A 25,397-nucleotide genomic window follows, 5' to 3' on the forward strand; every position below is an offset into this window, starting at 1 on the left:
TTGGCTGGGGGCTGGGTTCAGCCGGAGACCATACTTCTGGCTCCAGGAGTTCTTCTCTGCTCCAGACTCCCTGGTTCCTTCGCCTGCCTCAGAGGTCACGGCCCCCGGGCTCTGTTGTTCTCCTCCTCCTTCGGACTCTTCTACTGCTCGACTGGAAACGGGCGCCGGGCTGCTGATGGGAGTGCTCATCGAGGCAATTGCTTCTTCATCTTCTGACCCTCCAGTGGCACCTTCTTCCGGCCTAAGTCACACTCCATCTTCTTGAACCACGACATGTTCCTGGTGACCACACGAGTTCCACGCATGGCCGACACCATGGTACCCTGCACGTTGACGACCTCCCACACCTCCGGCTCGTACGGGGTGCGATATTTCCAGCCAGGATAGCGGTCTTTCACGATGACCCTGTCCCCAACTCGTATGTACATCGGTTTCGCTCTTTGGTCCTGACTTGCTTTGTCATTGATCACTTTCCGCCAAGCTTGTGCGGCTTCTGGGTTCAGCGCAGGAGGAATCCACGAAGGTTCCGCAGGGACACTGTCTCTTGGCACTCTTCTGAACACGTGGTGAGCAGGTGCACATTGAGTGGTGCAGTGTGGTGTCTGACGATATGCACTTAGGAACTGCTGAAGGCACTGTTCAGCTTCTTCCCCTCTTCCCACTCCAATCCGGAGAGCTCTGTTCATTGTACACATGAACCGCTCCACCTCACCATTCGCCTGAGGCCACTGTGGCATGATCTTGCAATGTCGAATGGCCCTAGAGGCCAAGTACTCCTGGAACTCCCGACCTTAAAATGGTGTGCCATTGTCTGATTTGATCTCTTCCGGCAGTCCCAGAAGGGTGAAGATGTGCTCAAGTGCAGTCTTGACATGCGGAAAAGCTGTTGATGCCACAATTACACCACTGGGAATTTTGAATGTGAGTCCACGAGGACTAGGGTTCTTTGGCCATCAGGAAAAGACCCAAAGTTGATACTCACTTTGGTCCAGGGTTCTTGGCATGGATCTTCTGTGATCACCGGATGGGGCACTGGGTCACCCCCGGTGATGTTGCATGAGTGGCAGGTGTGGATAACCTCTTCAACCATGGTATCCATTCCGGGGAACCAGACTTTGCTTCTTAACCTGGCATTGGTCTTTGAGTCCCTTGGGCCCTTGGTGCACCAAATGTACCACTTTCTCTTGAAGACTCCTCGGAATCACAAGGGTGGTTCCTCGTAGCACGACTCCATGGAGGCCCATGCTGAGCTCGCTCTGAGCGTTCCACAATTGCTGTCGGAACAGTCTTTCTTCTGCTTTTAGTGCTCTGACTCCATCAGTTCCTGTTGGCAAGCGTGGTCAAGACCTTGACTTGGCATTCGTTCGATTCAGTCGCCTTTCCGATGTCTTCAAATGTGAGGGCCACCAGGCACGCTTCCAGAGAAATCATCCTGACGTACTCCTTGGTGCAGTCTTCTTCGGACACCCACAGAGGCGGCACAGGTGGTCCAGTGTTTCGCGAAAGGAAGTTGGCAGGGTTGTTGACTCCTGGACAAAAAACGACATAAAAACGATAGGCCTACAGCTGGACTGTCCATCTCTCGATCTGGGGAGGGGCGAGCCAGGACATGCTGGCGAACAAGGGAACGAGTGGCTTGTTATCTGTGATCACCCAAAATTCGTGTCCATACAGTTAGAGATGGAAGTGTTGGCACACCCATTTGATGGCTAGGTTCTCGCGCTCTATCTGTGCGTAGCTCATTTCTGTTCCAGTCAACGCCCTGCTGGCGTAGGCAGTTGGGACCCACTCTTTGGACTTCATCTCCTGCATCAGGACCCTGCCCTGCCCCATGGGGCTCGCGTCTACCACCACTTCGGTGCGCCGATGGGGGAGGAAGTACTCCATCACCTTGTCATCGATGAGGGCTTCCTTGACGGCATGGAATGCCAGATCTTCTTCTGTTGACCAGACTCACGGCTGGCCAGACTTCGTCAGGTCTCGGAGCGGCTCGGAGAGGGACGGCAGATTGGGAATAGAACAGCTGCAATACGTGGCCATACAGAGGAAGCTGCGGACCTCCATGGGTGACGTGGGCTTCGGGTCAGATCGTATGGCCGCTGCCTTCTTTGGATCAACACGCAGGCCCCCAGTGAGAAAACATATCCAAAGAAATCCACTGACTCTTGGTAGAAAGAGCACTTGGCTTTGTGCAGGGTAAGTCCGTTCTCAGCTATTCGTAGCAGGGTGGCCCTGAGGTGCTCCTCCAGTGTCTTGGAGTATACGAGGATGTCATCACTCAAATTTATAACCCCTTGCAGTCCAGTTAGTGTCTCCCTTATCGCATTTTGAAACACCTCTGCGGCGGAGGACACCCTGAAGCTCAGCCGCTTGTACCGACGTAGCCCCACGTGGGTGGAGAAGGTTGTGATGTTCCTGCTGTCGGGGGGGGGAGTTCTGACTGGTGATAGCCAGCGTTCAGGTTGAGTTTGGTGAACCACTTGGCGCCGTTGAGGTCAGCCACAATGTCATCCATTGCGGAAGTGAGATGACGCTCCCTTTTCACGGCCTTGTTCGGAAGGCGCATGTCCACACACAGTTGAATGGCTCCTGGCTGCTTTGGTTTGGGGGCCACGACCAATGGCGACACCCATGGGGTGGGATCTGACACCCTTTCTATCACGTCCAACTTTTCTAGCTTCTTCAGCTCCTCCTCCACTTGCAGGCGTAGGTGGAAGGGCACCCAGCGGTGTCTCAAATCCATGGGCTAGACTGTTGGATGGACGTGTAGCTTGAACATTTTTCCTATTTGGCGACCCAGGCCCTCAAACAGCATGGGGAAGTCTTTGAGCATGGGGCGGGCGTGTAGATCATGCACTTGGTTCACGAAGAAGACCAGCTCCAGATCCTCCGCCGTGTGGCAATTGAGGAGTGTTTCTCGTTTTCCCTCCGTGATGTGATATTTTGTGCTGATACGATGGCCCTCATTGGCAACTTCAACCTCCATGACTCCTCATACGGGAAGCGGCTCATTCCCATCATAGGTGTAAATTATCGCCTTGGACGGGAGAAGCGGCGGGCGTGGAAAGGTGCTCATACTGGTGACTGTCCATTACATTCACCGACGCCCCGTGTCTATGAGGGCACTCACGGGAGATCCTGCCATTGTGATCGTGCACATGGGTGGCGGCCTATGCCTTGTGCCTTCTCGACCTACAAACGACATGAAGAATGCATCATCATCTTCTGTCCCTAGTTCAAACCCTGGTGGGGTGGTGTCCAGCATGTCTTCAAGCGTTATCTGTCTCACCGCTGTCGTCGTTCCGCGTGGGTTTGGGGCATTTGTCCTCGGCCTGCCGCTCTTGCAAACCTTTGCAAAGTGGTTGAGTTTACCACACTGGGAACACGTCTTCCCTCTTGCGAAACACCTTCCAGCAGGAGGATGGTCCAGGCCACAATTCCTCACACGTTTCTCTTGGGCGACCTTGCGGCCCCTCTTGGCAGTCCCTGTCATCTCTGGATGACATCCACCTTCTTCTCTTTGATCAAGGGTGATCGCGTCGGTGCTAGTTGTGCCATAGGCTGGTTGAGTGCCGCCTAATCTCGTCCGCTCGAGTGTTGGACACCTCGTGAGACCTGGTGGGGACGAGGATCTCGTCCAGACTGATGCTGGGCTGGCGGAGTATCAGTCAGCAGTGCAGCGTCACAGTACGACACCCCTGGATTATCTACGCCCAAATCTCCTATCTCTGATCTGGCAGCGTGCAGGAGCTCGCCAACTTCCTCAGGCAGGCGTAGAAGAAGTCAATGGTCTCGGACTCTCCTTGTCTGGCCTGTCGCAATTTGAAGCGCTTGAAGTCGGGGTTTATCTGTGGGTTGAAATGCCTGTTAAAGGCTGTGACCACCCCATTGTAGTCGTCGTCCGGTCCCGTGTTGGGCAGCGTCTCGAAAAGATCATACAGCTCGCCTCCTCCGTAGCACATGAGGAGCGACCATTTCACCCTTCCATCCATCTCTCGCGCGCCCACAAAATAGTGGTCTAAGTGGCCGATCCAGGATTTCTGGCACGCTGCAGCCGTGGAGGGGTCAGAGAGCTCGCTGAATGGAGGCAGGGGGGCAGCCATGGCCTGACCAGGCCGATCGTGGGCAGGCGGGACCGCCTGCTGAGGAAGCGGCGGTTAGGCCGCGGGGGCAGCGCCTCCTCCACTGCCGTCCTGCAGACTCATCTCCAGTCAACAGCATGCTCACCGAAGGCCTCGAAAGGTAGCACATGAGCAGGCTTTGCTTGCAGTCTGCTGCAATGGCGCCCACTGGTGCAGGCCGGACTTTAAATATGCACCAGGCTGGAGTGACACTGGGCGCAACTGGGGCAGATTGCGGGGCCTAACCGGCCAGGATCTGTCAGCTGTGTATGGCAGTGACGTGTGCTCCCTCTGGGCTCCTATATGGGTGTAGGGCGTGTGCCTTGGCTGTCTTTGATGTGTGCACAAAGTGTTGCACACTACGTGTTGACTCCCTCCAGGCTCCTCACTTGGTGCGGGGGCTAGGCATGAGGAGCAGGCACACGTGTAGAGGACGAGCTGCAGAGCCTGAACAGCTGCGCACCAAGAGAGAGGTGCTTGTTCTTCTTGCCGGCTCGACCACGTGACAGTGGGAGCCCCGCTGGGCACAGATGCTGCTGGAGCACCGGCGTGAGCCTCACACACGGGGGGTGCAGGCACAATGAGCGCAAACGCACGCAGGACAGGGTCGGCCGCACCATGGGGGCGCTGCTCCAGGCGCGACGACTGCTGGCTGTCGGCGGTTCACAGCGGGGTGGGCTCCCGTCGAGGAGAGCACGCACCGGTGCTCCATGTCTTGAGGGACGGCAACACTTCATGGGGTGGGCTCCCGCAGTAGAGGCACAGCATGGGCGGCGGAGTGGATTGCACGCCTCCGCACCAGGAACACCAGCACGGGCAGGTGAGGCGCACACGAGGTATGGGTGGGACCTGCTTCGTCACCGGTGTAGTGTCCGGGTCTGGCTGGGCACTCCGGACACAGCAGTAGGTCTTTGGCTCACGGCCACAGTAATGAGGGACAACCACACACTAGTATTGGTACTGGGCCAAGACCCCAAGCGGTCTCACGCCCCTTTATTTAATCCCTCGGGTGAGCCCGCCCTCGGGGTGTGTGGATGCGTGTGTGCAGTATGGGCCGGGTGGCTCCATCACTACAATTGGCTCTTGGGTGACGCAGCGTTTGGGCTTGGCAGACTCCTTCGGCTCTATGGCAGGTTCAGTTCCTTGAGTTGTTCTCCATGAAGAGCTTGACATCCGAGCATCACTCTTGTTCTCGGGGAAGGGGCAGCTTCTCAGCTCTTAAAAGCATTACTCATGCATTCCCAGGAGGGCATGGCTTATGCAGCGGTATGGGCTCGGTCCCAGCCCTGGGATAAACGGCAGCACTTGGAGCCCTGGTGCTAGGAAGATGTTTCCATTTGATGGGGGTGTGGGGCTTCCTCCAGATGGGTACAAGGAACTGGTCCTGGGGACAAGTTCACATGGCGTTAAGAGGGCTTTACATTGTACTTTGAGTTTTGAACCTTTGTTAAAGGAAAAGCAAGGGTGCACAACGAAAGAATAATTATTTTTAAGGTTTTTTATAGAGCTCTGTTAACGGCCCAGTGGTTGCCTCTGAGCGCTATGATTCTCAAAGCAGTGGGGCATGGTAGGTGACTATGTTCTAAGTACACAACCTGGTAGTAGGTAGGACATAGTGAATGAGATAGTAGGGATAAAAGTCTTGTTGGCTGTGTCAGCCGAAACCGCAACTGCCATGTTGTGGTCAAACGACAAAGAACTGTCCATGTTGTGGCTGTTGTGTGTGTGTGAGGGACTATTGCACTGTTGCTGCATTATTTAAAGCTGCATTGATGCTTCTTGTGCTGTTTCTCTTCTATGTGAGAGAGGCTTGCACTGCAGATGCTGCTCATGCTATGTCAGTTCTATGGTTGAGTGAAGCTATTTTTAGGTCTTGCCTGAGCCAGCGCTTGCACTGTTGCTTGCAGGGATCTTTTGTTATCTTCTTTAAAAAAAAAATTTAAAAAGGGTTTTGGGTCCCCCTATTGCTTACCATATGTTGGCTTATTTGTCACTCTTATTTGTTTCTTCAGTGCTTCATTTGTAAAAATAATAAGAGCCAGGGCTCTCATCAGGATGCCACTGCAGCTTACACCACACATTGACCCTGGCAGCGATACCAATGGTAGTAACAACACAACTACTAACCATCACACTCCTGTAAGTGTGACACATCAGACTATTCCAGGCCCCTAAAGCTGTAAAAATGGCTTGGACACAGGTAATAGTACTTTTTTGATGTATATTGAATAATAAGTCACTGTTGTTGTGGTCATCTCTAAATTAGCCAAACAGCGCCACCCTGTGGCAGACTGTCAATCGCCGGTGTTGACAATTAAGTGCCAATGCTGAGCACCGGAAACCATCGGCTCAAATTAAGCACTGGTTTTCTTTTCGTTGGCCAGTGGCAGTTGGTTTCATTTTGCCAGTCTCACTGTAGACAGCTGTGGAGGATTTGGGTTTCACCTTTTTAGATTCAACACACACTCCAAAGCACTGCATGGCTTCAGCCGCATGTGCTTTACAACTCCCTTACCCTTGTTACCACTCCCAGCTTGGCCCTTGCTTAGTTGCGGCTTTCATCATCCTGCAGTCTGTCACCTCATGAAGCTGAGTGCAAACAAGAAGAGGCCAGAGAAAGACAAATGTATTTATTTTATTTATTTTTCATTTTTATGTATAGCACCAACATTACCCAAAGGTGCCAGAGCGCTTTACACTAGATGCATGTCATTAAATGGATAGTTACAGGGGGTTCAAGAATTACCACATGTTATCAAATAAAGTTGCTTAGGCTCTAGAATTACAAAATTACAAAAGGAAGCAATTTATACATTAGGTGTATACAGCAGTGAAATTCTAAGTGACTTTAATGCACTCCTTCGTGCTTTCCTCAGTGTCCATTAAAGCCTGAAGCTGTATTCCGGGATCCCCGCAAGTCACTGAGGAAATCAGTGGAAACAAAAAGGCACCGCATCTTTCGGTAGAGCAGGCTACGCGAGTCCCCTTGCTCGTGTCAAAAGGCAGAATTTTTGTTCCAACATCTCCTAACTCTAGTGGAAGGCGATGAACACACACCTTCTGTCCAGGAAGGCGCAAACGACCAACCTGATGTATGGGGTACAGACAGTGAATATTTTGGGGTGAAATCTCACACCTGCTGTTGGGCAGAGTAATTGTCTAGTGGTTACTACAGTATTTGCACTTCCACATTTGTGATGTAAACTTCCTGATTTGACCAAGCCATCTATCCCTGGAAATATCATTTGGCTTTCATTGCAAGTGCCTATGAATGGTGAATTAAGGGGAAATGTGGTTTTATCACACAGATTTCTGATGGAAATTTACAGATTTCGGGCAGTGAGACTTGAGACAACTAGGATTATTCTGAGCTTTGAGGACGCCACTAACAAATATGAAACAATTTATGCAGCACATAAACAGTAAAAATAGAAAACACAAGAGATATCCAACACCCATTAAAAAAATAGAGTAACATTTAATAAATAAAATGAGACCAAATCGACAAAAACGCAATAAGTAGAACCAAAAATAAGCAATTTTACAGGTTTAAGTAAAAAATAGAGCCAAGAAGCAGAAAGCACTATCTGAGGGTATTTGGTCACGCTAGACTGGGACAAGGTCGCAAGTTCAGTCCGACCATGATGGAGTGCAGGCCGGATACAGGGACCAAGATAGCCCAGCTGCAAAAGTTGCACTCTCAAAGTCTGGCACACAGAACTTAAAAATTCAGGATTTCACAGGAGGAGTTCTACTGATGCCAGCCAAGGATCCAGGACCTAGAGAGGCAGCTCTTGGGAATCAGGAACTCACACCAGCAGGGCTTAGGCATGCCCAGGTGTGGGTTCAGACAGGGATAGTTACAGCTGGGCAGTTGCAGGGAAACCTCTAGAGCTTGTTGTGTCTCTGTAGCTCAGATGAGATCGACAGTCAGTAAGCTGAACTTGGAGTCACTCAGGTTAGCCTGGTATGAAGGCATCTGGGCTCTCCTCTGAGGGTAAAAGGCAGGCTGCAAGCAGCAGGACTGTCCTCTGGTAGAAGCATGGCATTCCTCTGAAGTACAAAGCAGTCTTCAAGCAGCAGGGCAGTCATCTGAAGCACAAGGCAGTCCTACTGGGGGGGTCCTCTGGATGTTAAGGAGTGAACTGATAAGTGGCCCAGGAGGTTTAATACATATATCTGGTGCCCCCCTTTGAAGTGGGAGAAGCTTCTAGTTTGAAGGTGACCCTGCAGAGAGGATGAAGTCCAACACCCGTCCACGTAGTCATGTCACTAATGGAAGCACACTGATATGAACAGGACTGAAGTAATCGCATAGGTCAGTGCTTACATTGACATTTCCATTCCCAAATTAGGGGTGGGAAGGTAAACCTGCAGTCCACCGCTCATGCATTTCATGGGCTGTGCAGTATAGGGGTCTGTGAACGAAAGCCTTTCTCACATTTTCTTTCTTGCCCCTGGGGGCAGGCTTTGCATATAGGTCAGATGCATACGAGCAAGGCCAATTAAGTACACCGAGCACATTTTGTGTATGTACAAATTAGGTTTGTGAATTTGAGAATCTTTCAAATGCACATTTTCCCAAGTTGTGCACGTGTAAATTCCTAAAGAATTTTTTGTGAATCTGGCCTAAGTAGCATTTGTCTGAGGTTCGGTTTATGAAAGAGATAGATGGTAGACTTGGTAGTGGATGGATTTAAGATGATATTGGCAAACTTCCTATCTTGTACAGTGAGAATGCGTATCTGTCATTGTGTTCAAAGATACGGAACACCGTCTAGACTTGAGCTTATATCTTTGTGTTTTGAGCGATGATGGATCTAAATATATACACAATATAACAAGAAAATATCTCACAAGTCTTGTCTTTACTTCATGGGCATGCATCCAGTGGCGGCTCCTACGCTATGGCGTAGGAGCGTTGCCTCACTGCTTTCAAGCAAGGTGAGAAGAGAAAACATAAAATCATAATAACTACAAGTTATTATGATTTTATGTTTCCTTTGCAGGCGGGCTTGGCTGCTCTGCTCTCAGAGCAGGGCAGGGGAGGAGTGGTTTGCCCACTCCTAAGTGCACAATAACTGTTTGGTCGACCCTCTCGGGCCGCCCAAACCAGTCATTTCGCACTTACCCCATTCTCCATGCAGGCTGCATTACCACCTGCGTGGAGAACAATCCCAGGCCCCCTTTCTCTGGTTGAGCCTCAAACCAGGACCCTCAAAACAAATCACAATGCTGCATTGTAGCATTGTGAATGGTCAAGGGAGCCTAGGTGCTTACAAATCACAACGCTGCATTGTAGCATTGTGATTTGTCAGGGGAGCTTTTTTTGAGCTTGCTGTGCCTCGGTCTGACGAGGAGAGCAGGAGCAGAGACGTGGGACCGGTGTGGCAAGGTAAGTGTTTCTTTCATCAACTAGTTTTTTTTACCGTTCCCCCTGCATCTCCACCCGCCCCTCCTCCCGCACCCCCTCCCGGCCCTCCACCTGTGAATAATGGCGGCTGCCACTGCATGCATCGCAGCTTCAAGATCACCTTTTCATTAATGTTACATGACTCCGTTTGTCTTGCTTCTGCCACCTCCCCACATGTAATGGTGCTGTTGACATCATGCTCAGTGGGCTGCTGCCAGTCTGTGATCCAGGGATGCCACCTTCCCTACGCTGGTCCTTATTGACCACTCACTGTCTAATGCTTGTTGTACACTAGCTTTTATGGGCCCTTTGTGACTGTGTTCTTCAGGATTGGTTACACCCTCCCTATAAAGCACTGGTAAGATGAGGAGTTAGGGATTTACCAAATTGCCTTTGAAGTGGCAGATCTTTCTTAGCCATGTTGTACAGCAGCGAGCTGTTGTGCAGTGTGGTTGAAATAAAGAAAGTGCTTTGGCGTGGCCAACATCGACAGCATCATTGTGCTTTTTTGTTTACTTTCAGTCATGCCAAAGACAATAGCTCTCATATAGGCGCAACCTATTTGCTTTGCTAATGCGTGTTCTGTGAATGAGGTAAGATTGCACTGCCACAATCCATGCTACATGTGTTAGAAGATCTCCCATTGGCTGTGCCCAAGCCTCCTGACCTTTGAGAGGCTCCAGCCTGTTGTACAATCTCGAGTGTCACTGACTGCTCAGCCATCTCACCTGCCTCCCCTTTCAGAGGCGCCATTTTAATGGGGAATTTAAACCTGCCCAGCCCTCCTTACTGGGGCACATGTCTGGTGGGACACGTCCCTACCCTCCTCTTCACCTCCCCGTTTGTCGTCTGCCTAGAAAAAAAAAGAAAAAATGTGGCAAACAGGCCAGAGGAGACTTTGAAGTAGGGATGTGGGTACAAAGGGAGGCTAAGGGAGGAGGTGACGTTTGGTAACTAAGGAATGATGAGGGAACAGCGGAAGCAAGGCAGAGGGGAGGCGAATAAGCATGACGGAGAGTGAGGGTAAGGGAAAAAGGGACAGTAAGCCATGAAGAAGAAAGAAGAGGTAAAGGCAAGATGCCACATGAGAGGTACAAGGGGAGTGGAGACGGGAAAAGCAATGGAATGAGAAGAAGTGTGGTGAGGCAGTTGGGATATAAAGGGCTGGTGGAGGAAGGGCTTAAAACAAAGTAAGGGAACTAGGATCCTGAGCACACGTGGAGGCAGGGTCAGTGAGTGTGGGGCGGACGCAGAACTATAAAGAAAAAAATATCCTTTGACTATATTGTTGGACATTACCTAGTGGTACCTGCATGTATAATAACATGCACCCACCTCAAATAAAAGAAAATGCAAGTACATTAATCTTCACAGTGCTGGAGAACCTTTCTTTCCCTTTAACCGGAAGCCACTCAAGGTTGTCATCAACAGTGCAGGAACGGTTGTTCTTTACCAAAAAGTATGGAATATGTTTTGATAAAAGTGAAAAAAACTTGAGAACGGCCTTCCCAATAGATCCTGCCCCCTTCAACCTCTGTAGACGGCACGGTAGATCCTATGGCTGAGTGAAGATGTCTCTGTTTTGCAGGCAGCCTGGTGGATTTTTTGAAAACTGATGAAGGATTCCAGCTGACCATCCACAAACTCATCGACATGTCGGCGCAGGTGAGAATTATGAAGGAGTGAGTCTGAGTCAGTGAATGATAGGACTTTTGTGAGTGAATGTGGCTATAAGCGAGTGGGAGCGGGTGTGCGTGTTTCTGCAAGAGGGAGAGGGTGTGTGAGTGAGAATATGTCTGCAAGTGAGTGAAGGTGTGTGTGAACACTATTCAGCAAGTGAGTGTGTGTGTGAGTAAATGAAAGGGTAGCCTTGTGAGTGAGAGTGTACATGTGTGTAATTGAGCATGTGTTTACAATGAGTGAGTGTGTGCATGTATGACCGGGAATCTGAGTGAGCGGGTGTGTGCATCTCTGTGATTGAGCATGTGCTTTCAAGTGAGAGACGTTGTGTGAGAATATGAATATGAGTGTATGTGTGTATATAAGAGGAGTTCTGTGAGTGATTGAGGGGTTGTCTCCCAGCGAGTGAGAGTGGATATTTGAGACACTATCGACAGAACAAGTTAGGCGGTGCCTGCAGGTGAGTGAGCAGCTTTTGGAAGTAAATGAGTGTTGGGTGTTCAACCCCAGAATCACTGCTATCAGTCGTGACACTCTAATTCGCTCAATTGAGGTAAATCAAGACTGCAACACACAGGATGCTTTGGGTTGTCACAAAAAAGCCACGGACTAGAAACAGTGACCATATGACATTGAATGAGGTGGCCACCTAGTCATGTTGCGAGTGTCGCTTGTAAGTGACAATGAACTGCACAGTAGTTACCAGCAACTGCATGAATCTCTACCCTGGGGGATGTACTCTGTCACTCACACTACCCTTTCTTCTAACTGAATGAACCCTATCAGGGCCTCATTCTGTTTGGACCTCTGTAAATCGAGGGCCTAAATGTTTTCTTTGCTGGTCAGCCTCAAGCCAGCTAAGTGTTTTTCTCTAGAACCATTGGGAGCATTTTAAGTTTGTTTGATTTGGGTTGCTAATGTCTTTTATCAGGTTAGTGCTATATGCAAATCACAATGGTAAACGGATGAATCTGTGTCCTATTTCCAAATTTACACACATTTACTGATTCATTTATTAAATATGTTTTATTTAACACGTTTTGTTATCATCTGTTGATTGTATGGTAAATGATATTCACTGCAGTTCAATTTAGCGAGGTACTTATCAAAGAGAAGACATAACAATGGCAGGACATCAACAATAAGTAAGGCTCCCGGTTTTCCGTATATTTTTGCATATAAATACAGACGGAAAAATATTTCTCCTTCGTCTGTATTTATAAATAGAAATAGAAACGGAAAAATACCTTTGCTGCCGCCTGCGGGGAGAAGACGTGCCTGTCCGAGTGCAGGATGGGGAGAGGGCTTATCAAATTCCTGCTGAGCCCATAACAAAGGTCGACATAAACCCCTGCGCTGCGGCGGCTATTCTGCCGCAGCGCTAAGGGGCGGGGGGGCCGCGCGGCGCTCCGGCGCTTGTGACGGAGCCGCTCCGTCACGGCCCTCGGGTGGGCTGTGCTTGTGACGGAGCGGTTCCGTCACGGCCCCGCCCGCTCTTCAGAACGCTCAGCACAGGCGCAGAATTCGCGCCGCGCAAGCGCGGCGAGCGGGCCGTGACGGGACCGCTCCGTCACCAGCACAGCCCACCCAAGGGGCGTTACAGAGCAGTTCCGTCACAAGCGTGGGAGGGGTTAAGGGGCATTCAGGCCTCCTTTTGTTTAAGTGTGCTGGCTAGGAGCTATTGGAGGGTGAGAGTGGTTAGGAGGAAGATGCAAACCTAAAAGCAATTGAGGGAAAACAAATGCACACAGCTTATCACTTCACAGGTATTTAAAAGAGGCCTCCTTTTGCTTTGTTCAGTCCCTGGGTCAGGAGATTTGCATGCATTGTAGGAATGTTGGATGTATTGGTCTGTCCCGATATGTACACAAATAACAATTTGAATTCCACTATTTTGTTTTAATTCTTTTATAGCCCTGTAGCCCTGCTCATTATAATGCAAGGCATCGAGCGCTTTACATCATACATTGACAATAAATCATATGTGTGTAAATCAATGTATATTTTTTGTGTTGCATAAGACAGTGAGGGTTACATTAGAAGGACTGCAATTTATTAACTGCAAGTAACAAAAGTATCTCTGTGTTAAAAGCAGTGACCCATTTATCCTTCTACATAAATCTATCTAAACCTATAACAACCAAGCGCGCATTGCCTATTGAAATAAAGGTGACAAAATACTAGCTGCATCTTCTGTTTTTGCTTGTGACAAAATAAAATGTGGATAAATACACATAAAAAGATCAAAAAAACAATATGGATAAATACAGATGTAAGTGTTAAAAAAAAACAAATACCACGAACTGGGAGCCCTAATAATAAGGATCTCTCAAGCACAATCCAAAACAGATAACAACTTGTTAAACTGAAAGATAAACTCTTAAAAGAATGAACTAGATCGATGTCCCTAGCATTTTTACTTGGTCATTTAAAATATCCCAACCTACGAATGAACAGAAAACCTTTCAGTGGAAGTGTGGCGGGATCGATCGTTAATTTAATATTAACAGTATGTATTTCAGCACATTATTGTTTTCTTTTTGCTTTTTAAAATGGAGTCAGCAGTACTTTAGGTTGACCAGCACTGTCTGCTCTCCATTCATTTCTTAACTGCTCTCTTTCCAGGGCAGTGGCATTTCTCCTATTCTGTGTTAATGCTGGGAGCCTTCTTTGTGAAGATGAGCACATTTTTTCACAGCTCCATAGCCAGTGCCTAATTTGAGATAGCGGTTCCAGGTGGGGTCCACATGCACTCTTTTTTGGGAACCAGCAATTTTTTTCCTCTCTAGAATTTACTGAGAACAAGAGAGAAACACAACAATGGGGAAAGAAGGAAGAATAGAAAGGCAGAAAGACCATCACAAATAACCCTGGGCAAAGCACTACGCTGCGCTTGTGTAGTTTGCGAAGTTTGCGTTACTTCGCACTACGCAAACTGCACGTAGTACAGTGCAAACACGCGTAGCTTAGCGTACTGCAGCGGACATTTTTTGCTTGCTCGCGGTCCTCAACATCAAGTTGGCGACCGCGACCAAGCAAAATGACATCCCGGCGAGACTTTTTCCTCTTTCGCGATCAGCAATATCAAATTGCGATCGCGAGAGTGGAAAAGAAACCTCCCGGCAAGATTCTCAACGCTGGGAGGTCAGGTTTCTCATTGCGAGTGGTCGCGTATGCTCGCGACCGTTCGCGATGAGAAACTACCAGTCCGCATTGAGAAAGCTGCCGCTCGAGTAAAAATGTACTAGAGCGGCAGAAAACTACAGCTCGCACTGTGCAAGATGCCGTTTTCAATGATTGCACAGCGCCGGATGCTTGTCCGCACTGTGCTTTCATTGAAAACGGCATCTTACACAGTGCGAACAGGGCACAAGGCAGTTCTCGTAGTGCTACGCATGGCTCGCAAAGTGCACTTTGCATAGCTTCACGTAGCGCTACTTCGCAAACTACGCCCAGCCATAAAAAGAGAAAAAGCAGGAGTGAAATAAAGGGCCAGGGAGTGTCTAGCAGAGGGTTATAGAGGCCTGGGGTGGATTTAGGACTTCATAGCCTTGGTATTCTTCCTGCCAATCTCTGGCTTCTGAGCACAGTTTTGAGTACCAGCACTCGTTATTTTACAAACTAAACACTGTCCATATCCATTGTTAAAAATGCTCAGTAAAAGGAGCTCTTAATTCAGAAAAACACAATAATGACAACTACTGTGGATACAGTGAGTTGCATGTTTTATTCAGAAAGGTGTGCTTTGTGTTCAGGTGTGCTTTGTGTCCCCCTACACACTAGGATGCGAATTGGTAACTTGACATGGCTCTTGCGTCACTAAATAGTGTGAACGAGGTGCAGAAAAGTCATGGCCATCTCTAGTCTTATCTCTTTTTATGAACTATTGGGACTGTGAGAGGAGTATACCAGGATGCAGTAACAGTGCAAATATTTTCAGTGCTGGCCTACTGACCATACAATTAAGCAAGCATTGCTAAAGCCAGTAGGTCTCTCTTTTTATTAGGGCAAGTGTTTGGTAATAGTTGGACGACTTTGTGTGTGTTGCCACAGTTGTCCAGGGAATAAAATACTTTAATGAAACAACATCTTGGCCTTCAAAAATATGGAAGCTCTTTTGCTGAAGAGCCTGCTTTAGTAGAAATAATCTGTGCCTTCAAAAAAGAGTGTTATGAAAAGGAGTCAGAGGATGAAGTTTGCATTGTAACTGGTGCTGCTGAAAGGTGTTTACAGCACAATATTGCATTGTAGATCCTTTTGATAAAAGGTTTGTATCTTTATTGTGTGTATGCATGTCTTTACTTTGTGAACAAAAAGCAGTTAATCTAACATTTTAAACAGCAAAAAATAAAAAACAAACACAAGGGTTTTTTAAAATGCTTTTGCCAATGTTGTGCAGCAATGGAAAGAAAAAATGCATACTCGTCATGAAGCTACTGGCACCTGTGTCATTCAGTAGGCGCGTGCATATGTCACCATGCTAGCCTGTGCCTACAGAATGACACGGGCACCATTTACTGATCGAAGATGGCAGATGCCACTTGGCACAGTAAATAAAACAAACTGAAATGCCATAAAGTGCATTACAGCAAACAGAGTAGAACAGCAACAAATTAGAGCTGCCAGGTCCTCATAGTAATGGGGAAAAAAGTAAACTTTTTTTTTTTAAAAGACCATGACGGTGGGAAAAGTAACAGAGAAGCGGGTGGATGGAAGCAACAGTGAGTGGGCAGGGGGACAAAATAAAAATAAAGGCGGTGGGAGGAGAAAGGTTAAAGGCTGGAAAAGCAGCACATGAGCGAGACACCAACAGATAAAGAAGCACATGATAGAGCAGCACATGAGGGCGAGAGCAATGTGGAGCATGGACTGGGGGCCTCATTTACAAGCCTATTGCGATGCAAGGTGCATCACTTTTTTGACACACCAGCAGCCAATGCAGTTCAAAATTATGCCACATAAAGTTACCCTGGGTGAATTTTCATGGCCTTGTAAATATGGACCCCTTTCACGTATTACTCTGCGTGAAAAGAGCGTTCCATGGGTGTTGCTGTGGGTGTTCCCACGCAACAGCCATGGGACCTGACACATTGCCATATTTACAACATTTTGTAAAGCTGAGAATGCGCCAGAATCCTACGCCTCCCCTGGGGAGCCATAGGAGTGGCACCACAAGGAGAAATACTTTTATTTCTCCTCATTTTTTCCTCTCTATATGCGTGCTGCGTTCTGCAGCACGCATAGAAAAAGAGAAAAATGCCATCAATGATTGTTTTTGTGCAGGAAGGTGTCCCTTCCTGCACAAAAACAGTCATCCCCGCAACCCAGGCACCCATGCAACGTGAGGCAAGGGTGTCTGTGTTGGCTCACAATGGCTGTTTGTGCTCCGTGCAGGGGAGAAGGACAGGAATGCGCAATATTTTGTAGATATGGCTCATTCCTTTTTTTTTTTTGACGCACGGCAGCACAACAGGAAGGCTTGCTGCACTGCCGACCGTGCGTCAAAATATAGTAAATGAGGCCCTCAGTATTTTGCGAAGAGAAGCCCATGAGGTAGAGTGACAGAAAACAAATGTATTCTCATGGAGTGCTTATTATAAAAGTAGTTCTTTAAAAGTAAGCTGTGAAAGGATGTGTCAGCCATTCAAATGGTTAGTAATGAGGCTAGGCTCGAGGGAAAAGGCGAACATAGGAAGAGGAAGGAAACCTATTGATTAAGAAGCAAGTAAATGAGAGTGACAATAATGTAACCAATGGAAGCATGGAAAGGCCCTGTGGCCATAAGTTCTTGGTATTACCAACAGAAGGTATTTTACACCCAGAAAGCTACAAACTGTCTGTTAGGTGAAACACAAAGGCTACTCCCAGAAAGGGGTCAACACAAAATTCACTCTCTCTATAGTACTTCTTAGATTGTCTATTTTCTTTGAAGTCTCTCCTGAAGATACTGCTCACTGGATGGTCTAAGTGTAACTGCCCCAATTCTCAAAGTTCAAAAAAGTTCTCCCCCCTCCTGGTCTTCGTGCCCTTCCACAAAGTGCAGGAGAGTTATTGTCTCTCTTCCTTCTCACAGTGCCTTGAAAGTTTGGGAGAGTGTTACATCCTCCTCATCCTCATGGCATCCTTCTCCCTCTCTTCCAGTCCGTCAAAGGAACAGAATGGACTCAAACCTGCTCTCTGTTATGGCACCCCCAAATTTCAGGAGAGGTCTCAGTCCCCTCCTGGTTCTCACACTGCACGTCTGACTGCAGAAGAATTGTTAGTTCTCCTCCACCTCACTGTTCCTCAAAGGTCAGGAGGGCTCTTGTCCCACCAACTTCTCACTCTGTCCCTCAAAGGTCAGAGGAGTTCCCTGCCTCCTTCTTGTCCTCTCCCTGTCCCTCAAAATAAATGCAGATCATTTCTCTTCCCTCTACCGCCTATGCTGCCCCAGGCCACTCTCCTCTTTCTCGTACTGCTTTGCCAACTTCATCAGAGTTGTCAGTTCTCCTCATCCTCACTGTTCTTTAACGTTCTGGAGCATTCTCGAGTTTTTCCTCATCTCTACTTTGTCCCTCAGAGTCCAGGGGGGATCTCTTTGCGCTGCTCTGCTCCTGAATCTGTTTCTACAGATTCAGAAGGGATAGGCCGAAACTGGCAAATGTCATCCCCAACTTATAAGAAAAGGAGAATTAACACTGATACCACAACAAATATAAAGGCGAGCTTTCAACTCTGTGTGTACAGAATCATCTTCATTCTTGAAACACGGCTTTAGAGCCAACAAGTTATTTTCCAAAGTAGTCCAGTCCCCTATGGGATCATTAAGCTTCTGTGGATAAAAGCCAGCCAGGGTTTATACAACAAAAAGTCCATTCTCAGCCCCTCTGGTCCTCACACAGTTCCTTAAAGTTGAAAAGAGTTATTTTCTATCTTCTCGCCTCACCTGTTGCCCCTGTCTCTGTCACCGCCCTGCAGGTGGCTGAAGGAATGGCTTTCATCGAGCGCAAGAATTACATTCATCGCGACCTGAGAGCAGCCAACATCTTGGTGTCCGAGACCCTGAGCTGTAAGATCGCCGACTTTGGCCTGGCGCGTCTAATCAAGGACGATGAGTACACCGCAAGGGAAGGTGAGTACATGGGATGGGAAGGCGAGTACACAGTGAGTGACGGTAAGTACATGGTCAGGGAAGGTGAATACATGGGTTTGGAAGCGAGTAGAAAATCATGGCCGGTGAGTCCATGGACAGGGAAGTTGAAGACATAGCAGGCCAGGTGAGTACATTGGCTGGGAAGGAGAGTGCAATGTTCTTGGGAGGCCATGTTTAATGGCTGCATACTCAGCTGCCTTGGCGATATACTGTAATTCCCTTCCCGTGTCAGCACCTTCCCAGGCAATGCACTCAACTCCCATGGCCATGTTCCCATCTTCCTTCCCCATGTATTTATCTCCTGGCTTATACTTGCCTTCTATGGTCATGTACCCACCATCACCCCGATACACGGTGGGTATGTGACCAGGGAAGGCAAGTTCACTGCTTGGGAAGGTGAGTACAGGGTCAGGGAATGTGAGTACATACGGCAAAGCCTGCAAATTTAAAGCTAAAGTAGGGAAGGTCAGTACACGCCCAGGGGAGGTGCCTTCAAGAGAGTAAAAAGCCAGGAACAGGGAATTGTGGCCTAGACCACCACCCGGCAGAAGGATGCTCGGCTATGGCGGCTTCAACTAGCAGAAGGGGCTTCCTTGGGACGCCATCAGGCATCGCTGCGCTCCAGAGGGCTCCCCAGCAGCAGGGAACAGGGCAAGGAAAGCACCCTGCCCCAACCTGCTCCCCTGCCCTGGGACACTGCTTAGTACCCGCTGTCTTTGTTAGGGCTGTGTCTGCCAGCATCCTTGTATCAACGACAGTGTAAGGCAAGAGGGTGACGGCAACGGTGGAAGATGGGGGGGCACCGCTATTGGATTGAAAGAGAGGGCAAGTGGGGAGGGGACGGTCCTTTAAGTGTGGGGATGGAAGGAATCCAGGAATGAGAGGTGAGAGAGCCTCTTCTAGTGAGCGGCTGAGGGCCCCTATGGTGAGGGAGAAACAAAGAGAGAGACGGCCTCTTCAGTGAGGGAGTCAAACGAGCCCATAAGGGAGAGGAAGAGACAGCCTCTGTCCGCGTGGGTTTATTAAGTGGAGGAGGCTGATTTCACTGCGGTGGGGGCTGATTTCATTCATGGAGACCTGCATGTGCTAAACAAAGTTTGTTTTGCTTTAATTATTTCGAAGCACACGCAGGTCTCCATGAACTAAATCAGCCCCCACTGCAGTGAAATCAGCCTCCTGCTCGGCAACATTCCAAACTGCCCGGCAGCCAGTCCGGCCCTGGGAGTTATGGGAAGAGATGCCCTCTCGAGGGTGCAGCTAGAGAGAGATCGAAGAGAGACAGGCTGAAATGGGTAGAGGGAGCCCTGGAGTGAAAGGGAGAGACAGCCCCGGCCCTTCAGTGAGGGGCAGAAGGAGCCCTAAAGAGGGACTGTCCAACCACCCCTCAAGCGTGGGTCAGAGAACGGGCACGGGAAGAGAGCTGAGAAGGACCCATGTTCTTGGCATCACTTAGTGTTGAGGATAAAATGATTTGTGCTGCAGCAACGCCTGAACTTCCCCGACATTGTACGTTACTTGGTTAGGCTGTAGAGTGCATAAAGTGTTAGTACTTTAAAGACGGTGCAGGCCGAGCTTGGAGAGGCTGACGCTTTATTTCATTAGAACTGGCATAATGTGCTCAGAAATTCTTGTTGGTAATTCAAGGACGTTCAGGCTAGCTTTTAGAAGAGCTGTTCTCGTTGCATCTTGAGGCTTGGGTATGGTTATTCCATATTTCAACTGTGATATAATTCATGCTTGTACTTTCTGTTTCGGATCTTCAGCAGGCATAAAACTAGCAATTTATTTCAGTAGTGTCCAATTTCAGTTTGCAGCTTGTTCTTTTTTTTTTCTTTTTTTTTTTTAAGTTTGATTTATTGAGAAAAAAGAGAATAAAGGGGGGGAATAAGGGAAGGGGGGATGAGAGGAGAAGAGTTACAATGAGTGGATGGAAGAAATAAACAATATAATAATAATACAAATTTCATAAAAAGTAAGCATTACAAGCATGAAGAATTATGAACACATCATAAGAGTACTAATACAATAGATAGAACACAGTATATTGAGACTGAAGAATTATAATCAAATAATAAGGTAAAAAAAACAGGAATAAGAAAATCACGGGGGCTTGCGAACCTCAACTGTTTCAGGATCAGGAGAGGAATGAACTGGGGCAGAGGAAGAGAGGTACGTTACTAAAGGGAGCCAAATCAGATCAGATTTGATAGCTAGGGAGATGGGAGATACATAATTGGTGTCTAAACGATGATTAAAACAGACTGCATTCCACCAAGACTGATATGAAATAGTTGCAGCCTGTTTCCAGTTAGAAGTGATAATATGAAAGGCAACAGCAATGAAAAGGTCAAGTAAAGGGTAGTGATTGGGAGAATGAGGAAGGTCTGATGAGAGGGAACCAAGAAATACTAGTGTGGGTGAAAAGGGGACCTGAAAATGGAAAATCTTTTGTATTTGCCGCCAGACCATCTGCCAGAACTGGTAAGCAGGGGGGCATTCAAACAACATATGTTTAAGATCGGCAGAGAGGCAGGGACAAGACCAACATGTAGAGGGAGTGTCTGGTGAAAAGCGGGACAAAGCAAGTGGAGTAAATAAAGTTCTGTGATAAATGAAAAATAAAGTTTGGGTGGTGTTAGCAGCTCTAGAGGTCTTATGAAGTTTAGTCCAAATTTTATCCCAAAGAAGTACAGGCCAGGTCTGAGAAAAGTCTAACTCCCATGCAAGTTCAATGCGAGATTTCAATCTATCAGTAGTAAAACGGAAAGAATTATATAGAGCGGATGCAGAAGGAGAAGTCTCCAGCAAAAGGGAGGTGGATTTGTGATCTGAAGGAACATCATTAGAGGATGAAAGAGATTGAAGATAGGAGAGTAAGACTGGATAAAGGGAATTGTATTGCGAACGGGTAGAAGCAGGTAAGGAGAAAAGAGATTGAAGATCTTTGAAGGAGAGAGGCATACATTGAGAAAGTAATTGAGAAATCCAACATATTCCTCGAGAGTGTCAAGTTTTCCAAAAAATGGTGCGATTACGGATTTTTAGAAGAGTGTTATTCCAAATTGGCTGTTCGTGCATGGAGAGGAGTGACGGATAGGATGAAGTTAAGTAGGGAGAGAGAAGATTACGAGAATGTGAAAGAATAGGCGAGCGAAAACGAGTTAGAGAAGACGTAAAGGATAAGAATTCACGATAGGTAAAAGGAGAAATGGATAATGAGGTAGAATAGACGAAAACCAACGAGTCGATTGCTTCAGGGAGAAAGCACGATGATACTGTTTGAAATCCGGAAAACGTACTCCAGAGTGAGCTTTGTCTTTACGCAAAGAAGCAAGAGCTATTCGAGGATGCTTACCGTTCCATAGGAACTTCAGTAATAAAGAGTCAATCTTCTTGAAGAAAGAAAGAGGAATGTGTAAGGGAAGCATGGAAATAGTTATTTCATTTTAGATGGTTGCCATGAGAAACCTGTACAAGAAAAGAGATGCTTCTGACAAAGAGGATTCAAAGGTAAAATTTCACACTTGCGGGCATTCAAACGATATCCGAATACTGCAGAGAAAGAAGAGACCTGTTGAAGAAAAGAGGGAATGGAGGTGGCAGGATCAGAACAATAAAAAAGAATATCATCGGCATAAACCGAGAGTTTGACTTGTTGGGGACCAAAATGAAAACCAGAGATAGTATCATCTAAGCGAATTTTAGTAAGGAAAGGTTCTAAGGCTAAAACAAAAAGTAAAGGAGATAAGGGGCAAACTTGACGAACCCCTCTATGTAAAGAAAAATAATCCGAGGACATCCCATTAACAAAAATAGAAGCTTGAGGATCAGAATAAAGCAAAGAAACAATAGAAATGAATTTAGTGGGAATACCAATCCAACGTAAAGCCTGAAACATGAAGTCCCACCCTATCCGATCAAAAGCCTTCTCCGCGTCTAGAGACATAGCTGCAAAGGGAAGAGTCAAGGAAGAGGATTTGCTAAGAATGTTAAGAAAAACCCGGGCATTATCAGAGGAGAGACGTCCTTTGACAAAGCCAGATTGTTCTGGACCAATGAAATCAGGCAAAAGGGGATCCATACGAAGTGCTAATATTTTTGCTAGAATTTTGTAATCCGTTTTAACCAAAGATATTGGTCTATAATTTTTGCACAAGGAGTGATCCTTATCCTCCTTTGGAATTAAACAAATTAAGGCTTGTTGAAAAGAACCGCTAAAGGAACTGGCAGCAGAGAAAGATTGAAATAAGAGTAAGAGTTTGGGAAGAAGGAGAGAGGCAAAGTGGCTGTAAAATTCAATAGTAAACCCATCAGGACCTGGAGATTTACCATGACGAAGTTTGGATACAGCATGAGAGATTTCAGAAAGCGAAATGTCTTGTTCCAAAGCATGAAAATCAACGTGTGAAACCGAGGGAGAGGGAAGAGATTGAAAGTAAGAAAGAAGATCATCAGATGTTGGAACCTGTTCTGGGGTATAAAGAGTACCGTAAAATTTGGCAAATTCAGAAAGAATATCTTTATCCTTAAAAGTGGATTCACCGGAAGAAGTCTTGATAGATTGAATTTTTGTACGTTCCTTACGAATCTTTAAGTAATTGGCTAGAAGTTTCCTCATCTTGTTCTTACCCCCATAATATCTAGAATTACATTTTAACAGAATGTTAGAGGCAGCGTCTGTTGTGAATTTGTTAAAAGAAATCTTTGCTTCAATAAGAGCTTTAAGGGAGGTATCAAATTTGGAAGCATAATAAGCAAGTTCTAAAGCTTTAATGTCAGCCAAAATTTTCTCCGACTTGGCCTCTCGAAGTTTCTTCCGTCGAGATACAAAATTAATAATAAAACCCCTAGAGGCTGCTTTGAATGAATTCAAAAGCCATAACAAAAGGAGAGTCAGGGGTTTGATTTAAAAGAAAAAATTCCTTGGCAAAGGCAGTGAATTCGGTACAAAAGGAAGGTTCTAAAAGTAAAGCATTATTAAATCGCCATCTGCCAGAGTGGGGAGAGAATGGGAGTAGGTCAAGGTCTACAAAAACTGGGGCATGGTCGGAAAGTAAGATGGAACCAATTTCAGAACGGATAGCATGTTGGGATAGGGATTTACTGAGAAAAATGTGATCAATGCGAGATTGGGATTGATGAGGGGGGGTAGAAGAAACTGTATTTTCTAACATCTGGGTTGCATAATCTCCAAATATCTACTAAGGCATTATGTTGAAAGGAGTTCACAAACTGCGTGTGCATTCTAGAGGGAACAAAAGTGACTTTCGAGTGACGGTCAAGAAAGGGATCAACAACCTGGTTACAGTCTCCTCCGAGGAGTATGTAATCTAAAGAAAAGGAGCACAACTTGGAAGAGATAGCAGGCCAAAAGGATCTATCGATCCCAGTAGGAGCATACACATTAAAGAGGGTGAGTGGGATGTTATCGATGAGTAAATTACCAATGAGCCAACGGCCATCAACATCACATTCATGAGTAATCAAGGAAACATTTAACTTTTTATGTATCAAAAGTACAACACCATTCTTCCTAGAACTTGTAGGAGAACAAAGAACATGACCCACCCAACAACGTTTAAGTTTCAAAGCTTCCGATTCAGCAAGATGGGTCTCTTGAAGGAGAGCAACGTCAGTTTTAAGTCTTGCTAAATGTGAGAGAACCCTCTGCCTTTTGATGGGATTCGTTAATCCCTTAACGTTCCATGTAGTTACTCGGAACGGAACAATTTAGAAAAACAGCTGAGTGCAACATTCACAGTAATGCATAAGAAATACAATGAAGAAAAAATGAGAAAAATGGAAAGGAAAAGAGAGAAAAGAAGGAGAAAAACAGAAAGAGAAAAGGAGAAGAAAGAGTAGGTGTGTGAGGAAAAAGTAGAGAAAATGTTATAGAAAAAGGAATGAATTATAGAAGAAAGAAAGGAAAAGAGAAGGAGAGACCAGGGAGAAAGTAAAGGAGAGAGCAAGAGTAAGAGATAGAGAAAAGGGATAGGAACAGAAATGAACAAAGAGACAGTACAAGTCCGAAACGAACGACTGAGAGACATACTTACGAAAACGGAAAGACCCAAAACAGGGATGGGGATGGTGGTGGCGGGAGATGACGACGACAACAACCAGAGCGGGCAACCAACCATTAGTATTTAGAAGTCCAATGGGCACGTCAGAAAACATTAGGAAGCATCAAGATGTATTTGACGAGGGAAATATCTAAAGGAATGAGAGAAACATTAGGGAATAATGTAGGGATCCACAGTGAAACACGACTTGACTAAAGATAATAGTATATAAAACAGTAGAATGAATTAATAAAACAATCATAATAACAAGAAACGACGGACAACGGACAACAAGGCTATTCAGCCAGGCCTGGAGATATCCATGACATCCGGATTCTGTTGACGAAGGAAGGCTTGCAAGGCCGCAGGATCCTCATACGTAATTGTTCTGTCTTTATACGTAACCTTGAAGAGACAAGGGTGTAAGAGACCGTATCTAGCATTAAGAGCTCTTAACTGAGGTCTCAGGTCTAAAAACGTTTTCCTCTGGTCTGCAGTGGCTTTGGAGACATCCTGCGAAAGATAGAGACAGTGACCTTCCCATATGATTTGCTTCTTGCGCTTGGCGGCTGAGAGGACCTGCAGGAGGTCGGTATATTGCAAGAACAGCATGATAACACCTCTAGGCTTGGTAGCAACTTTGGGGCCAAGACGATGTGCTCGCTGAATGTTAATGGTGGATAAGGCCGGAGTGTCCAGTATTTTTGCAAGGAAAGTTTGGAAAAAGATGGTAGGGTTGGACCCTTCTGTGAGTTCCGGAAGGCCGTATAAGCGGAGGTTGTTTCTGCGATTTCTGTTTTCCAAATCCTCAGTTTGACGCCTGAGTAGAAGGATTTCAGTCTCTATTGAAGGAATGCGGGAGCAGGTAGAGTGTAAAGAATCTGAGGACTGTTCCAAAGTCGTGACACGTGAATCCAAGGATGTCCATTTCTCTTGCATGGCCTGCATGTTTTTTGTGGTGGCTTCCATAAAGGGCTTGAAGGCACGTA

At 46.8% G+C, this 25,397-nt stretch overlaps 1 protein-coding gene across 3 annotated transcripts in view; it reads left to right on the plus strand.

Annotated features, from left to right (window-relative positions):
• The window catches only part of LCK (LCK proto-oncogene, Src family tyrosine kinase), a 564,072-nt gene that overhangs the window by 524,213 nt on the left and 14,462 nt on the right, over nt 1-25,397 (plus strand). For all 3 annotated transcript variants that reach the window (XM_078680721.1, XM_078680719.1, XM_078680720.1), the window contains exons 10-11: nt 11,123-11,199; nt 18,172-18,325. In XM_078680721.1, the coding sequence (XP_078536847.1) occupies nt 11,123-11,199; nt 18,172-18,325 (231 nt within the window). The remainder of the gene's footprint in view (nt 1-11,122; nt 11,200-18,171; nt 18,326-25,397) is intronic.

Source organism: Lissotriton helveticus, chromosome 3_1 (genome assembly GCF_964261635.1).
Source record: "Lissotriton helveticus chromosome 3_1, aLisHel1.1, whole genome shotgun sequence".
Lineage (NCBI taxonomy): Eukaryota > Metazoa > Chordata > Amphibia > Caudata > Salamandridae > Lissotriton > Lissotriton helveticus.